We start from the raw sequence: 17,541 nt of genomic DNA, 5'->3' as shown, positions 1-17,541 counted from the left end.
ACTGGCTGACGTAGTTTTATTTCTCAGTGCTCAGCTCATAGATCCTTTTAAAAAGGACAATTTTAATTTCTATTAGAAACATGTTGAACATGTTACTGGACATTCTGGTGTAATTGCCACAGAGGAATATTATTTTATTATCATTATTATTATTTTATATTTATTTTCGAAACAACTAATTTTTCTGGGGACCCCCTGGCACCCCATGGAGGAGCCCTAGGCTGTGGGCGTCCTAAGGCCTCACTGCTGGGTTTGTAAGGTCATGTTACTTCTAAACTAAACAAAGTTGATGCTAATCGACCTGTTTGTTCTCCTTTCCTCCAAATGAGAATCGATAAAGAACCGAATCGTTAAGCAGAATCGAAAATGGAATCGGAATCGTAAAAATCTTATCAATTCCTATCCCTACATTCATGTGTTCATCACTTTAATGAATGAGTGACTGTGAAAACACGTATGTAACGCAGTGAAAAGTACAAGGCGTCCCTCTGAGAGTACAAAGTACCAGACTGGTACTAACAGCTCACCGTGAAGTACTTTAGAAAGTACTTCACGGTGAGCTCGTTACTTAGACGTCTTTGATCTGCTTTCTAGAAATCAGTAACTGCAGCTGAAAGGACCAATCGATCGATCGGAGCAGCGTTTAATGATCAACAGTTTCAGATGTTTTTCAAACGTCACCAACACTGATCGATCGTCAGTATTGATCATCGTTAGCTGAAGCTCAGCGCAGCCACTGACCAGAGCGGCAGGAGCGAAGACGTTGAGGTAGAGACAGTCCTCACTGGAGGCCGAAGACTCCACGTCACCCGGCTGGACACAGCTGGGACTGAAGGACGGACAGAGACAGAGACAGGCGGACAGCTTGTTACTGCAGTGTCTCATTTAACTCTTTGATCATCGATCACCGATTATTTCATACGTGGAAGAAGGTTTCACATCATTCAAGTTTAAAAAGACAAAGTCACTACAAGTTAAAGTCGTGTATTCAAAAAGTACTGCAGTAAAAGGTAGACAGACAGGTGGAGACAGAGACAGACAGGTAGGAGACAGGATGTTACCGTGGTTTGGTGGCGTCCCAGGTTCCTGTCCAATCAGCTGGCTGAGCTGCTTCAAAGCGGAGCGATCCTATTGGTGGACGAGCGTACGGGACACCCAGGAACTGAGCCACCGTCTTCCTGTCCGAGCCCAGGGCTGTTTCCACGGCGACGCCCTGCAGGGTGCCGTGTCCTGGGATGGAGATGGACGTAACCGATGGCAACCGCTCTGAAGACAAAGACAGACTCAGGTGAGCACGGCAGCCTCCACTACCTGTGCTGTAACTGGCTAACTGGCTCACCTGTCCTCAGGTACACCTGGGGGGCGGGCTCTCTGATGACCAGTCTGCAGGAGGAGGAGTGGCTTGACGAGCTGGAGGCGGAGCTTAACCCACAGGCTGTGGTGTCGGGGTAGAGGACGCAGCGAGTGGCGGACTCCGCCTCACCGAGTGACACGGCAACACAAGACTCCGCCTCCTGACAGGCTGAAACAGGAAGCAGACAGGAAGTGTCAGGGCTGCACTTCCTGTTCGAGTGACGTCACCTGAGGAAGGTGTGCAGCTCCTGTGGGTGGTTACCGTGGAGACACCAGTCCCTGGTCTTCTCCCAGTCGGTGGCGATGTCACGGCTCACGTGGATGACGTCATACTGAGAGAGGGAAGGGTCGACGAGGACCGACGAATCAGAGAGGAGAGTCCAACGGTCCAGAGACACTGAGACAGATACTGCAGTATTAGACTTCTGAGAGGAGTAATGAAGGTACTCGCAGTATTAATACTGTTATTACTAGTAGTAGCTGCAGTAGTACAGTAGTTTTTGTTACTTTTTTGTTTTTTTGTTACTTTTTTTAAACAGTTGTTGAACATATTCTGTGTTTGTCTGTATGTTTAATTGATACTGTAACAAAATTATTTCCCAAATTGGGATCAATAAAGAAACAGTCAGTCTAGTAGTAGTAGTAGTAGTAGTAGTAGTAGTAGTAGTTGGACTTGTAGTGGTTGTCATTGTAGTAGCAGTAGCAGTAGTTATGGTAATTGACAGAAGTCATCATTAGCACTTGTAGTACCAGTCGTAGTAAGACACAGCTGTGATGTACTTTGACTAGTAGCAGCTGTAATATTACCAAAACTTGCAGTAATGGTACTAGTAGGCATAAAAGTAGCACAAGATTTTATAGCAATAATATCTGTAGTAACAACAGAGGCATCCTCAGTACTTGTAGTAGTTGTAGCAGAAATCATGCTGGTAGTAAAAGTACTAGTACGTACAGAAGTAGCAGGTGCAGTTGAAGTAATAATGATGGTAAACACAGTGGTATTTTATTAGCAGTACTTGCAGCAGCAGTAGTACTTGTAGTCGGAGCAGTAGTTGTAAAAATACTACAAGCTGCAGAAGCAGCAGGTAGTTTCAGTGATGTAGCAGTAGTAGTAACAGTTGCTCTTGTAGTAATGGCACTAATGTGCGGTGTTAGTACATGCTGTAGTAGTACTACTGCAGTTTTTCAGTCTTACCGTTGTTTTTGGTCTTTGGCAGGTTGAACGGAGGACAGAGAGCAGGAGACGAGGTCCACTGATTGACTGAACACACACATGACAAACACTGTGTACAGTGTGTACTCACAGTACATATGCAGTGTGTGTGTGTACTTGTACTGCGTACCAGGTTTCTGGTACCAGCCAAAGGGGTCTGGTGTGGTCTTCACCGCAGACGGTCCACAGTCCTGAGTCCTCCAGGTCGTCAGGTCGTCCTCACCGCAGGTCTGAACCCCGAGACTGATCAGAGACAGACACACCACGCCTGGACGCCGCACACACACACACACACACACACACACACACACACACACACACACACACACACACACACACGTCACTTCCTCACGTAAACTGGTGTTCAGCTTCCTGTTCCGTTTTTCCTCCAATTGTTCGATTTGTTCTGAAACATGTTCGCTGATCGATCTGATCGATTTGTAAAGAAAAAAAAGCTTCAGTGACCAAAAGAACAACCAGACGCACGGTTACCAAGGTTACCTGCTGATTGGGTGTCTCGGATGAAGCCGATACCACGGCAACAAGGATCCTCATCACAGCGCCGCTCACACTCCATGAACCTGAACACACACACACACACACACACACACACTGCTGTCAGATGAAAACCCCGTATCTCCCACATGTAGTGATGGAGTACGAGTTTACAAACTCAGAGTACTTTTATACTTGTACTGCGTCTCAGAGGGACATGCTGTAGTTCTTCGTGCAGGTCACGTTTCTCAGAGTGTGAACTGTTTCTGTACTGTCATCAACTTATCCTCTAAATAAAGTTTGTTTGTTTTAAACGCTGTGAAAAAATGTTTTTAAACCAATCAGTTTGACACATTTTGTGTGTGTGTGTGTGTGTGTGTGTGTGCATCAGTCACCCCTCAGACAGCGGTGTGTTTCCTGTCACACTGACTCGGCTGCGCACAGAGTAAGAAACCATCTTCTGGAAGGAAACCCGCTGATAGAAGCTCTTCACTGGTCCAGACAGACTCACTGCGCACACACACACACACACACACACACACAGGTCAGCCTGTGGAGAACCTCCGTTCACCTCCTGGACTCACTTGGTCTTGTCTTCAGGTCTGTTTCCTCCCTTCATGCTGTCAAAAGCTAAGGTGAACAGCAGCAGGTGTTCAGTGTTTACCCTTCTTGCTGTAGGTGTTGTTGGGCGCTCTGTCCAGCAGGGGGCGGCAGGCTCGTCTCAGGGGTTTGTCGTACGCGCCGCAGACTCTGCTGTCCGGATACAACGAGCAGCTGAAGAAACTCGGCGAGTCGGCGTCTCTGAGGTCGGCGACGGCACACCGCGGCTCTGCGTCGCAGCCTGAAACACGACGACACCTCGGTGAGAAAACGGCGAGGAACACGAACGACTCATCATCAGACAGTGTGACGCACGTGAGAGACACCACAGCAAGGCCTGCTGGGAGTTGTAGTTCCTCTTGTTGAGCCAGAAGGAGAGCGTGAGAAGTTTTCTCTGAGGATCAACGAGGACGTCGTCCTCAGACAAAGACTCAAACTTCAGCTGGACTGACGCTGAAAACCCGCACACGCACACGCGCACACACACACACACACACACACAGTCACTGAACATCCAAAACCCCTAAAATATTCACTGACTATCACAAGAGAAAAATGTGGACTCATCTCGTTCAAGTTTTTGCTTAAACAAAGATGAATCAGTTATCAGAAGCATAATCGTCCAATCACTGGAGCCCAGCAGAACGTCAGTGTCCCGCCCCCTGATTACATGAGGTTTGCATGGACACTGATTGGTCTGTCTCACTGTCAATCAACAGTTGCGTCTGTGTGATCATGATGCGATGGACAGCGAGCTTCAGTTAGCTCATTTTTCTGTCTGTGTGATTTATTGATTCTGATTCTTGGAGGCTGAAAACAGACTTCAAGAACTTCCTGTTTGTCTTCTGCTGAAACCACGTTTAGTTTTGGGTCTTTTAATAAATCCACACTAAACATTAAAGTTTGTTCAGAGATGATACGAACCGTCCGGAGGAGGACTGAGCTCTGCTGCTGCTGCACAGGAAGCAGAATCACCTGCTGCTGACTCAGCGTCTGACAAACAACAACAACAAGTGAGGACAACAAGCTCTGACACACAAACATCATCATCATCTTCATCGTCTGACCAAACCAAACTACAAGGTGCTGCAGTCACTGCTGTCCTCCATCTGTCCCCGTCACAGGACTCCCACATCCACCCGCTCACCTGTGTCTCACTGTCCAATCACCCTGTCTTCTACCTGCCCGTTCGCCCTCACCTGTTTTTGCAGGTACCTGTGTTTAAGTAGATGGCCTGGAAGCCGACGATGGACGCTTGGTAGTCCTTCTTGTTTTTGCTGTCGGGCGGCAGCGACGAATCAGCTGCACAAAAACACCAGAGAGACGAGAAGTGTTAACAGGAAACGGCGCCGACTTCCTGTCTGACGTCACTCGCCGGCTCAGCTTCTTACTGATGGTGAACATTTGGCCTCCAAAGTCGAACAGGAAGCTCCTCTGCTGCTCGTTGTAGGTCAGCCCCGCCCCGCAGATACGACTGGCTGTTCCCTGTCCAATCACATCCCAGTCCTGGTCCCCGCACATCAAGACTGACGGAGCTCTCAGCCAACCACAGAGCACAGAACCTGGGCGGGGCAACCAATCACACATTCACTGATTCACTCAAATGTTCAATCACTAATTCATTCATTCAGCTCCTTCATGTACTCATTCGGTTATTCATTCACTCACTCAGCCATTTCTCATCAATTCATTCGTTAATGTAGTCACTCTACATTCAAGTGTTCATTTCATAACTGAATCATTTAATTCACTCAGCTCATTTGTTGGTTCACAAATTCATTCATTCGCTCAGTCATCCACTGAGTAATTCATTCATACAACTCTACACACTCATTCACTCATTCAATGCGCTCACTCACTGGTTTATTGCTTGATTGTTCATTCATTCATTCACTTGCTCATAAATGAGTCACTGCCCTGTGCTTCACTCACTTGCTCACTCATTCACTCCCTCACCCAGGCGCCTCCACAGTCACTCACTCATTCACTTGATCACTCACTCGTTCACTTGCTCACCCAGGCACCTCCACAGTCACTCGCTCACTCACTCATTCATTCACTCGTTCACTCGCTCACCCAGGCGCCTCCACAGTCACTTGCTCACTCACTCGCTCATTCACTCGCTCACCCAGGCGCCTCCATAGTCACTCGCTCACTCACTCGTTCACTCACTCACTCGCTCACCCAGGCGCCTCCACAGTGACTCACTCGCTCACTCACTCGTTCACTCGCTCACCCAGGCTCCACAGTCACTCGCTCACTCACTCGTTCACTCAGGCGCCTCCAGTCACTCATTCACTCGTTCACCCAGGCGCCTCCACAGTCACTCGTTCATTCACTCGCTCACTCGTTCACTCGCTCACCCAGGCGCCTCCACAGTCGCTCATTCACTCGTTCACCCAGGCGCCTCCACAGTCACTCGTTCATTCACTCGCTCACTCGTTCACCCAGGCGCCTCCACAGTCACTCGTTCATTCACTCGCTCACTCGTTCACCCAGGCGCCTCCACAGTCGCTCATTCACTCGTTCACCCAGGCGCCTCCACAGTCACTCGTTCATTCACTCGCTCACTCGTTAACTCGCTCACCCAGGCGCCTCCACACTCTCTCGCTTACTCACTCACTCGCTCACCCAGGCACCTCCACAGTCACTCGCTCACTCACTCGTTCACTCACTCACTCACTCGCTCGCTCACCCAGGCGCCTCCACAGTCACTCGTTCATTCACTCACTCACTCAGGCGCCTCCAGTCACTCATTCACTCGTTCACCCAGGCGCCTCCACAGTCACTCGTTCATTCACTCGCTCACCCAGGCGCCTCCACAGTCACTCGTTCATTCACTCACTCACTCAGGCGCCTCCACAGTCGCTCATTCACTCGCTCACCCAGGCGCCTCCACAGTCACTCGTTCATTCACTCACTCACTCAGGCGCCTCCACAGTCGCTCATTCACTCGTTCACCCAGGCGCCTCCACAGTCACTCGTTCATTCACTCGCTCACTCGTTCACTCGCTCACCCAGGCGCCTCCACAGTCGCTCACCTCCGTCCAGGGTGTTGTGGTTGAGGATGAATCCGTGGCAGCAGGCGTCGCGGCTGCAGCCGTCCTGACAGAAACGATGGGCGTGGGACAGAGAGGTCCGCCTGGAGGAGAACACCTGAGTCCTGAACACACCTGAGACCGCCTTCGTCATCTTCATCCTCACAAAGCTCTGCTGCTGCTGCCGCGAGGAGAACTCCGCCCCTAAAACACGCACGCACACACGCACCTGCTGAACACACCTGTCCGAGTGTGTGTTTGTTATTTTGGTTGTCGTGGTTACGGTACCTTTCTTACTGAGGACCAGTAGATCTGAAGCCCCGCCCCTCACTCTCGGAGAGCAGCTCAGCCAATCAAACAGTTCGGCCTGAGGATTACCCAGAAACCCGCCGGTCTGAACAAACGACAGCAGAGTTTGGTGAGTATCCACGAGATGGCGAGACGCTCGACGGCGACCAGAAAGGATCCGATCACATGATTCAAACAGCTGTGGACGAGTTCGTGTGTGGCTGAGTGTGCGTGTGCGTGAGCACACACGTACCTGCTGGGAGGCGTTGCAGTGTGTGTTCAGTGTGTGCGTGCTGTACAGCTCACACTGCGTCTGTCTGCTGAACAGCGCCACGTGGTGGCAGGACGTCTCCACTGCACACGCTGAGACACCAAGAGGACAAACAGAGGACATGAAGACACTGAGCGGCGAGACGGAGACGAAGGACTACGTCCAGGCTGAACTTTGATCCTTTGTTTGTTTGTTTTACACAAACTGGTCGTGTTGTTGTTTGTGTGTGCATTACCTTGGACACAGGTTGAGAGGTCAGAGGTCATCGTTTGCAGGACTTCAGCGTCCTCAGCACCGACGATCACGTCTGATCCAGGAACAGCCTGAAACCTGCGGAGGACTGCAGCACGCACACACACGTTACAAAGTGCTGAACGCAAATCTAAACTGAGCTGCTCTCTGATTGGCTGAGACTTCACCTGAGCACTCCTCATCAGTCAGAGGCTTGACACTGATGGTCCAGTCAAGCTCCGCCCCCTCACTGTTGAAACACCTCCACCTGCCGGACAGGAAGTCAGGCTGCACCGGCAGGAAGTCACCTTGCTCTGAACACCGCAGGCCCCGCCTCTGACACTCCGTCACACCTGGACACAGACAGGTGACTCTGTCAGACCTGGAGTTCAGGTCCTGTTCACGCTGACGCTTTACAAACAAACCAGAAGCTGTAAAGTGACATGACCGACAGCTACGTCACTGATTGGACAGTTTTGGTGATATCATCAGCCCCACATGGACCCACGGAGGAAGCTCAGAGTGTGACTGACAGGTGACGTTTCCATCTGAAAACAGCCTGCTGCTGGCCCTCAGCGATGAACCAATCACTGATCAGCTTTATTGATCCAGCCTGATCAACAGCGTGTACGACATACTGTTGTATGTGTACTTTTACTTCAGTGACGTCGATGTTAGATGGACTCACATTGATTGACAGACGACGCTCCGGCAGGCGAGGAGCCTCTGGGACACCTGTTGCAGAAGTCCCGCCCCTCTTCATCCTGATAGGTTCCCTGAGGACACAGGAGACACAACCCATCCCTGGAGAGAGTCCCAGCAGGACAAACAACTGTGAAGACAGAGACGGACAGACTGAGTCAGCGTCAGCGGGGTGAGAGAGCTCGAAGCTCGACCACTGAAATCTGACTCACTGCAGCCGCCGCCGTCCAGCCGGTAACCATGGGAACAGCCAAAACTCGGTGTGGTCACGGAAACCAGTTTGGGTTCTGATGTAAGCATGGACCGGATATTACCCAGAAGCCCCTGAACCCCCTCCAGAAGCCTGGACTCATTCAGAAACAGACCTGACAAAAGAACACACAATCAGATTCAGAAGGTTCCACAGTTCATTTCATGTGTTCATTTCACTGAATGAATCCATGAAACGATCATTTCACTGGATGAACCAGTGAGTCTCAGGCCATCACTGGTTCGTGCTGTGACCCCTGTGAGGGTCCTGACCTGCAGGTGAGTCACTGATCCACCTGCTGCTTTCTACCTGCGCAGACTTCACCTTAACTCTTCACACTAAATGGCCGCTTTTCTGCATGGAGTCTGGTACAGTTTGTCCCTCAGCGTTTGTCTGGACTCGTCCGTCTGCTCACCGACGTCGTGGAGGTCGGGGAGGTCAGAGGTCGGGAGGTCAGACAGGTCGGCGGTCCATCTGACCGTTAACGTCAGCCTGTCGTCACCGTCACACAGCAGGCGCACCGAAGAGTCGTCACACACCGACACCGAGCGACCTGATCGAAGCTACGCACACACACACGCACACACACACACACACACACACACACACACACACACACACACACACACAGGTCTGTTTGTCACCTCTGGGAACATCTCATTCACTTCAGCTTTAACCCTTTGAATCTTGAGTCAGTTCAGTTTGTGCTGCTGGACATTCAGTGTGTTTGGAGGAAACTCCTCTGCAGTGCTGCGGTCCTCGGCGTCAGGTAGCCGAGGACGGTGTCACACAGGTGTTCAGGAGGGCTCACCTGAGAGGAGCAGAGCCCCCTGCTGGTCATCGTCTTCAACAGCAGAGACTGTAAACTGCTGATCTGAGAGCAGGACGACGACAGCGACCAGAGCTGAGAGGATGACACCGACTGCAGAGGCTGAGACACTAAACACACACACACACACACACACACACACACACACACACACACACACACACACTCTGTTGTGGTGGAGGATAAGGAGAAGGACTTTAAAGGCAGCAGAGCGACCCCTCAGCGGTCAGAGCTCTTACTCTGACAGGCTCCACTCAGCGGCTCGTCGTCTCCGGTCCATCGCAGACTGTTCGTCTCGCAGAAGAAGCTGCCGACGGCAAGCGAGTTCTGGTAACCACGGTGACAGACGAGATCACAGCCCTGACGACCGTCGACCGCCGGGCGACACACCAGTGCACCATGGGTAACAGTGACGGCAGGACAGAGAGGACCTGGAGAGGAGAACAACAGCCAGCCTGATCCTCTCTGACACAAACTGACCTGAGATCAGCTCAAAGTCAGTATGTTTAATGTTCTTCCTCATCAGCTTCATTGATGTCTGTAAATATCTCTTATTGTGAATCTGATGCAGCAACACGTTTCACAGACTGAAAGATGTGGAACGCTCCAAAAACACCTGTTTGGAACATTCCACAGGTAAACAGGCTCATTGGTCACAGGTGAGAGCATCATGATTGGGTATGAAAGGGGCATCCTGGAAAGACTCAGTCGATCACAGAGGATGGAGCGAGTTCACCTCTTTGTGAACACATGAAGGATGAAGGAGATGAACACATGAAGCTGCTGTCAGTGAACAGTTTGATTACTGATGACTGATGCTGGTTTGATGTTTCCAGACTGTTTGGAATCAGCGTTGTAATATCAACGACACTAAGGCCTAAAGAGGGCGACGTCTGTGCTCACGGTCACATGGCGGTGTACGTCCTGTCTGCCGAGGTGTTCGGGTCCCGCCCACTTCCTGCCCATCCTCAGAGACACACCAACAGGAAGTGACATCACACTGCAGTGGGAGGAAGGAGCCGTCGGGGCGACACTGCAAACCCTGCAGCTCACACCAGCTGGGACCTGAACGCACCACAAACAGTTTAACAATTTACAGAGAGAAGTGAACAGATTGGTGACAGCAGAGTGTGTGTGTGTGTGTGTGTGTGTGTGTGTGTGTGTGTGTGTGCGTGCGTTTACATGTCAGTTGTCTTGCAGGGCTCAGTGCAGCCGTCTGTATCGTCTCTCCAGTCAGAGGATTCACACACCAGCCTGCAGCGCCTCCTGTCTGCAGCACTGAGAAACGGCCGTCCTGACACACACACACACACACACACACACACACAAATCTCACACTGCATTTTCAAAGTGCTTTATTTAAACTTAAACTTTAACAAAATGAATAAAACTGAACAAAAGAAAATGTATTTCAGAGGAAAACCTAATAAAAACTAAAGGTAAAAAAAGAAATGGTAAGACAAAGAGTGTGTGTGTGTGTGTGTGTGTGTGTGTGTGTGTGTGTGTGTGTGTGTTACCTCCTCACACTGTGGGCTGTAAGGTGAGCTGGTGGTGAGGTCAGATCCTTTCATCCAACCAGAGAGCAGAGTGTGAGCCTGAGCTCTCTGACAGCGAGTCAGACCTGCAGGAGAAAACACACACACACACACACACACACACACACACACACACACACACACACACATTACATTTGAAGTCCTTCTGTGACATCTTCTGATGTTATGACTCAGAGGAAGATGATCAGTCCGCACTGACTCACACTGAACTGTTAGCGGTTAGCATTCACTGAACATCACCAGAACTGAACTTTAATCACTGAGATGTTGAGAATGAAGCTTCATCTGATCAGCTGATCCAGGAACAGGTCGTCTGGCTGAGGTAAAACGTGTGTGTGTGTTGTGTGTTTTCTCACATTTGGGCAGGCGGAGCGAGCGGCTGGTCAGCGAGTCGGGGATGTACTCTCCATCTTCATCGACACACCAGCACTGACCTGAACACACACACACACACACACGCACACACACACACACACACACACACACACAGCGTGATGAAGACTGTCGTTTCAGAAAAAAATACCAAATAACAAATATTCAAATATCTAAAGTGTGAGTCTGTGTGTGTGTGTGTGTGACCTGTGCCGTGGTAACACTGTGTGTGCAGCCACTGTCCGTCAGCGTCGCACTGTGGAGTGAACGGCTCGTATGAATGATGCCGAGGAGGCAGAAACATCTGGACAGCTGAAAAACAGACTTCCTGTCAGTGAACGCAGCACACTGTGACTCCTTTGACGAGGCCTTCAGGGACTCGGCACAAACCAACGATGACCACGTGACAAAGAATAAGAGTTTGATGAAGACACTGTTATTGACCTCTGATGCAGAGACATATTCACCTCATTCTACCACTGCTCTCCAAACTCAGATGTCGAAGGTTTCTTGAAAGCACCAAATGAAAACAAAACCACAGGAGGTCCCTTAACACAACGTCCCCAACATGAAAGTCAAACTGGTTTTTGTCTCTTGTGTGTTGGAACCTCCTGCTGGTTTGACCTTTCACCTGAAGTCTTTGTTAACTCTTTGACCTTTTTTGTTGTAGAAACTCAAGTTTCGTTTCAGCACTTTTCCATAAAAACTTTCATCCGAATCCACTTTTAAAATGTGACTCACTGGAGAAAGCAGCCAATCGCAGAGCAGCTTTGGAGCGGCTCAGCAGCCTATCAGAGATCTGCAGCTCCTCCTCTGATTGGCTGACCTGGAGCTCCTGCGGGGTCAGACGCAGACTTTCGGCCAATAGGAATCCGTATCCCAGAGGGAGGTGGGAGGAGTTAGAGAGAGCGACGATGCTCTTCACTTCCTGTCTGAACGCCGTGACCTCGGCTAACGCCCGAGAGCACAGACCTGCAAGTTAGCATCAAGCTCCGGTTAGTGTCGCTAACAGGTTAGCATACAGTTCTAATTAGTGCTGTTTAACGAGCTAACGTGGAACTCAGATGGTTCGACGTGTTATTAAACCAATCGTCTGTGAACTCAAACGTCTGTTTAATCTGACCTGCAGACGCCTGAAGCTTCTGTGTCGTTCTCTCTGGACCTGAAACACAACAGACACAAACAGAAGGGAGTCAAAACGTGACAAACATCTGGTTCCTGATGTGCTTCCTGCTCCTCAGAGGGTTTTAATGAGCTTCAGGACAAACTCCAGCTCATCAGTGATGAGACTGACCGTCGGGTCAGAGAGGGACGTCTGAAAGGCGTTCATTAGCATCGTGTCAGATGTTTCCTGATGATCTTTCTGGCAGCTTCCTAAATTTTCCTCAGCTTTGAAAAAATGAAACACTTTTGTGGAAACAGCTGTGAGATCTTACAGGTGACGGCGCCCCCTGCTGACCCAGCAGTCATCGTTTTTCCCGCGGCGTCCACACAGAAGCAGTGTGACCCCACACACTGCAGCGGCAGGAAGTCTCCGTCCTCAGAGCACGCTGGGATTTGGATCTCGGCACCGGCCGCCATGTTTCCTTTCACCTTCAGAGCCATCGCTCGTTCTCTCTCGCAGCGGGACGGACAACGAGGTCGTCCACCGGCGGTACGCGACCCCGAGACCTCCTGACCCTGAGGATCGACACACCAGCACTCGTCGCCCCGACACTGAACCGCCTGGAAAGCACCGCTGGGCGTGCAGCTCGGGACAAAGATGGCCGCCACGTCCTCCTCCTCCTGGTATCCGGAGCAGGAGCGCAACAGAGGAGTGAGAGCCTGGAAGACACGTCATGATGAGAAGCAGCTCTGCAGTCTCTGAACACGCTTCATGAGCTGGACCAGGAGTGAACATAACGCTTCTGCCCGTCCACGTCTCTACCTCCTGGACACACTCTGAGGACTTTCGGTCTTAATGGTCTTTCCTCTAGCGCCACCCTCGGGACAAAGCTTACATTTCAGCTCCCTGAGGTTACTTCCTGGTCCTGTGCTTACCTGCTCCAGCGAGTACGAGCTGCTCAGACCCCTCAGAGTGAGCTGGAGGGCGGACAGGAAGGCTGGGTCCTCCAGAGCTCTGCTGACAGACTGGACCAGATCCCGGTTCTTCCGGAGGCTGACACTCTGAGAGGAGAGCCGGTCCAGACCGAGGGCTCCTCGAGTTCCCACCGCCCCGCTGAAGTTAAAGGAGGCGGCGTTCTTCAGGAACTTTCCTCCAAACAGGTTCTCCTGGAGGCGACGAGGGGAGGAGCGAGCCAGAGCCTGCAGAGCCCCGCCCACAGAGGGGAAGAGGCCGTGGAGGACTTCGACCAGGCGAGACAGGAAGGAGTTCGGATCCGCCTCCACCGGCAGGAGCTCCCTGAGAGGCTGGAGGAGAGACAGACAGGAGGCCGGAGATCTGCCAGAGGAGGCCCGGAGAGGAGGATCAACAGGACCGGAGAAGAGCCGGGACAGAGCGAGACGACGCTGAGAGAGACAGTCTGCAAGACCTGAACCTGGAGGAGGATGAGAGAGGAGTATTTGTTTGTCTTTGTGCTAAGCTAAGCTAAACACAACCTGTATGTCCTGCATCTGAAGAAGAGAAGAGATGAAGCTCAGCAGCATCTTCATATCTGAGTCTGACGAAGACCAACAGGAGACTGAAAACACGAGATCAGATCAGGACTCACATGTTGGCTAACACACACGATAAAAGGACACTCACTGCAGACCAGGGCGTCTCCGTGCCGTCGTGTCCCAGGAAGCTCCTTCCCTGTGGGGTCGACACACCAGCACTGCCCCCCCCGCTGACACTGTCTGGAGGTGAAGGACCCTCCGGCCTCGCAGGACGGGACGAAAACACTGGACGCCTCCATCGCTGCCCGCCGCTCCTCCTCACAGGGAGAAGGACCTGAGAGGAGGACGACAGAGCGGTCAAACTCCAGTTCAGACCAGATCAAACCAGTGCTGACTGGTCCAGATGTTGCAGGTTAACACTCTAAACCAGTTCAAACCAGTGTTTAAAGTAGTTTTTCCTTCGGTATCACATCGCTGGTTTTGGTCTAAACCAGTTTAACTTTCCAGCTGAACTGGGTCTAAACCAGTTTCATTTTAAACGTGCACTGAGGATGAGCTTACATCTGAAGTGTCCGGTGAGCGCGAGGCGGACTCCCAGCATCCTCCTCTGCAGCACTCTGTAGATGTTGGTGTGAGAGACGGAGCGACCGGACCGAAGACCAGAGAACGCCGAGTCGTACACCTCAGACAGGAGGAGCTCCACACCTGGACAGGAAGGTCACACCTTCATCATAATCGATCATCATCGTCGTCATCATCATCATCAGTGTGTGTGTGAGTGTGTGTGTGTACCTGTGTTCTCCAGCTCTCTGCCTCTGCTGTCTGAACAGAAGCAGTAGGAGGAAACCATCGGAAAAAACTTCCTGAACCCACTGAACGTCTCAAAGGCTTCTGGGAACCTGACACAACACACACACACACACACACACACACACACACACACACAGGCAGACAGAAGGTAAACAAACAGAAAAACACACACAGATACACAAAAACACACTCATCAATTAAAGCTCATACACAGACAGACAGACAGACAGACAGACAGACAGAGATGCAGGCAGACAGATCAGACAGACAGACAGACAAACAGACAGAGATGCAGGCAGACAGACAGACAGACAGACAGACAGACAGACAGACAGAGATGCAGGCAGACAGATCAGACAGACATGCAGACAGACAGACAGACAGACAGACAGGTCAGACGGACATGCAGACAGACAGGCAGGCAGGTGAGTCACCTGTTGAAGGCGTGCAGCAGGTCCAGCTCTCTTCTGTCGGTCATGTTGATGAACTGACACTGGACAGGAAGGAAGCTGCCGCCTTCATCACACTGAGGAGGAGAGTGAGACGCGGAGCCGTGGAGGAGACGCCGCGACCTCACCTCACAGCTGCCAGGACCTGCAGGTCAAAGGTCAGATCGGTCACCCCGATGACCTCACAGGGTCGGTCAGCAGGTCGAGACGTCAGGTTACTTTTTTCAAAAGAACTAAAAACCAATCAGTGGTCGTCTCTGGAGGTGAGTCCACCTGCTCTCATGCTGTCAGAGGTGTTTCCTGAGTGAATAAATGATGATGTCATGAAACATGTGACCAAACGTCAGCTCTGAGTGGAGGACGAGGAGGCGGTGACCTTCCTCACATGAACACATGAAGCTGACAGAAACGTCTCATCTCCATCATGTTTCCATCGTTCAACTCGACTCTTAAAGTTTTCTGTGAGTTCTCCATCATCAGTGAAAGAAGACAGAGTCACCTGTTAACAGGTGCTGTGACTGTGTGCAGGTACAACTTACACTGAACAGACCAACTCAGAGTTAACTCAAAGCTTCTGAGTGTTCTGTTGAAAGGGGAGGCCTGTGGAGCGCCTGAGAGGACACAGGGAAACGTTTTCTCCACACGCCATCATCCATCCTCTGCTGCTGATCCAGGACCAGCTCACTGACCCTGACACCTACATGCAGGTGAAGTGAATGAATGATGTTCTTCATGTCCACTTTGGTCTGTCCGTCAGTGGAACATCGAGGAGCTGGAGGAGCCGCTGAGCTACAAATTAAGTGATGCAGTGTGAGTGTCAGCAGCGTGAATACGCACAGCGCTGAGGCGTCCCGGCCTGTCGGGTCCCATACAGCTCCATGCCGTCCTGATCCACACACCAACACTGCCCCCTGCTGGAGTCACACTGAACCGACTCAAAGAGTCCTGAAGGAGAACACCGCAGGAGAGACTGCAGCTGGCAGGGAGACGCACCTGCACACACAGACAGACAGGTAGAGAGAGAGAGAGACAAGTAAAGGAAGACAGGAAGAGAGAGGTACATCACGTGAAGTCGTGATGAACTTCACAGACTGAGTCCACGTCAACATGTCTCTGCTCAGTTTGATGAAGATGCTCCTCTTGAGGGAAACAAACCTTCTTAAGTCTGACACATTTCTCCTTAAAAAGCTTCACAGTCAAACTGTGAGAGACACACCAAAACAGAGTCACAGCAACAAGTCACACATGTAACATGTGATCTGTGACATCACCGGTCCATAAACAGGTGATGTCATGTTTGTGTTGTCGTGTTTCTCACAGTGAGGAGCAGAGCTGTTGGTTCGAGTCCCGACGACCTCCTGACCTTCAGCGTCAACGCACCAACACTCCTGACTCCGCCCACTGCACTGCACAGGTCTACGCACACACACACACACACACACACACACACACACACACACACACACACACACAGAGTTCAGGTAATGACTGAAGTGCGAGCGGAGCTTAAAAACAGCCTCAGACTTGCGACCGTCTCTCAGGATGTGAAGGGATCTTCTCACTGAATGTGACCTTCTGCTCATGGACTTGTAGACAACGTGGAATCAAGTGTGATATAACCTCCATGTTATTTACAACCAACCACACATTGGACAAGCTCAAACACCTGATTTCAGGTGGAATAAACTTCAACAATCACTGAGGAACAAAGTGTTGAACACAGAACTATAGAGAGGAGTCAGCTGACGGCTGAAGGAGCCAGCAGCCTGCTTTAAGGCTGAACTGCTGCGTGTTGTGTTCGCTGTCACAGAGGAGAAACGAGAAGTCTGTGTTGGTCACAGCACAGCTCGAAGAAACTCTTCTAAACCACAGATTAACGTTCCCAGCGAACCAATTCATTGAGCGATAGAAAGGTCTCTTCACGCCGACACAGCGTCAGCGAGCAGCCTCCACCACGTTTATGTCTCGTTCCACTATCTTGAACACAGAAACAGACTGCAGTTACCTGAACCTGCCATCCTCCGTACAGTGAGGGATGTCACCTTGTTTGGCAACAGCCACGCCCCTTAGCAACTCACATCGGCTCAGGCTCTCTGACTCCAGCTGGTACTCTGCACGATGACAGGAAACAGTGACATCATCAGCAAACAGTGACATCATCAGCAAACTGAAACTTTTTTTAATGAGACTATTTGTGAGGCGTTTTTTTTTTAGTCAGGAACAGATTAAACTTACAGACTTTGGCTTTAAATTCAGTTGCAGAACTCAGAGAAATATAAAGAGAAAAAAGAGACAGCTGTGCCATGAACCACAGAGGTAGAGCCACACACAGACAGGTAGGCTCAGGTGTGCTTACCTGAGGCTTTGCCCTGCAGCAGCCGTGGGCCGCAGACCAGGATGCAGGCGATGAAGAGCAGCCAGGCCATCGTCTCCGTGGTGGCAGACTGAGCGCCGCTGCTTCTTTATAAACCTGCAGACCTGCTGAG

General features: G+C 50.9%; 1 protein-coding gene across 1 annotated transcript in view; it reads right to left on the bottom strand.

Moving 5' to 3' along the window:
* tg (thyroglobulin) overlaps positions 1–17,541 on the bottom strand; it is a 21,264-nt gene extending 3,723 nt beyond the window's left edge. The window contains exons 1-40 of the mRNA XM_076736525.1: positions 17,412–17,541; positions 17,061–17,166; positions 16,374–16,471; positions 15,893–16,048; positions 15,041–15,200; positions 14,589–14,695; positions 14,358–14,501; positions 13,945–14,130; positions 13,239–13,735; positions 12,635–13,022; positions 12,322–12,360; positions 11,940–12,170; positions 11,406–11,510; positions 11,183–11,260; positions 10,788–10,891; positions 10,453–10,564; positions 10,174–10,335; positions 9,510–9,701; positions 9,253–9,380; positions 8,857–9,004; positions 8,404–8,556; positions 8,178–8,321; positions 7,678–7,842; positions 7,494–7,598; positions 7,241–7,350; positions 6,983–7,093; positions 6,703–6,874; positions 5,053–5,223; positions 4,877–4,963; positions 4,586–4,654; positions 3,977–4,114; positions 3,726–3,902; positions 3,457–3,571; positions 3,059–3,147; positions 2,697–2,834; positions 2,549–2,614; positions 1,616–1,750; positions 1,340–1,522; positions 1,062–1,266; positions 742–829 (exon numbers count right to left, since the gene is read on the bottom strand). Of these exons, the coding sequence (XP_076592640.1) occupies positions 742–829; positions 1,062–1,266; positions 1,340–1,522; positions 1,616–1,750; positions 2,549–2,614; positions 2,697–2,834; positions 3,059–3,147; positions 3,457–3,571; positions 3,726–3,902; positions 3,977–4,114; positions 4,586–4,654; positions 4,877–4,963; positions 5,053–5,223; positions 6,703–6,874; positions 6,983–7,093; positions 7,241–7,350; positions 7,494–7,598; positions 7,678–7,842; positions 8,178–8,321; positions 8,404–8,556; positions 8,857–9,004; positions 9,253–9,380; positions 9,510–9,701; positions 10,174–10,335; positions 10,453–10,564; positions 10,788–10,891; positions 11,183–11,260; positions 11,406–11,510; positions 11,940–12,170; positions 12,322–12,360; positions 12,635–13,022; positions 13,239–13,735; positions 13,945–14,130; positions 14,358–14,501; positions 14,589–14,695; positions 15,041–15,200; positions 15,893–16,048; positions 16,374–16,471; positions 17,061–17,166; positions 17,412–17,481 (5,832 nt within the window). The 5' untranslated portion in view covers positions 17,482–17,541. The remainder of the gene's footprint in view (positions 1–741; positions 830–1,061; positions 1,267–1,339; positions 1,523–1,615; positions 1,751–2,548; positions 2,615–2,696; positions 2,835–3,058; positions 3,148–3,456; positions 3,572–3,725; positions 3,903–3,976; positions 4,115–4,585; positions 4,655–4,876; positions 4,964–5,052; positions 5,224–6,702; positions 6,875–6,982; positions 7,094–7,240; positions 7,351–7,493; positions 7,599–7,677; positions 7,843–8,177; positions 8,322–8,403; positions 8,557–8,856; positions 9,005–9,252; positions 9,381–9,509; positions 9,702–10,173; positions 10,336–10,452; positions 10,565–10,787; positions 10,892–11,182; positions 11,261–11,405; positions 11,511–11,939; positions 12,171–12,321; positions 12,361–12,634; positions 13,023–13,238; positions 13,736–13,944; positions 14,131–14,357; positions 14,502–14,588; positions 14,696–15,040; positions 15,201–15,892; positions 16,049–16,373; positions 16,472–17,060; positions 17,167–17,411) is intronic.

Source organism: Chaetodon auriga, chromosome 8 (genome assembly GCF_051107435.1).
Source record: "Chaetodon auriga isolate fChaAug3 chromosome 8, fChaAug3.hap1, whole genome shotgun sequence".
NCBI classification, from domain to species: Eukaryota; Metazoa; Chordata; class Actinopteri; order Chaetodontiformes; family Chaetodontidae; genus Chaetodon; species Chaetodon auriga.
The sequence above is the reverse complement of the archived record's forward strand: the minus strand, read 5'-3'. Positions and strand labels throughout refer to the sequence as shown.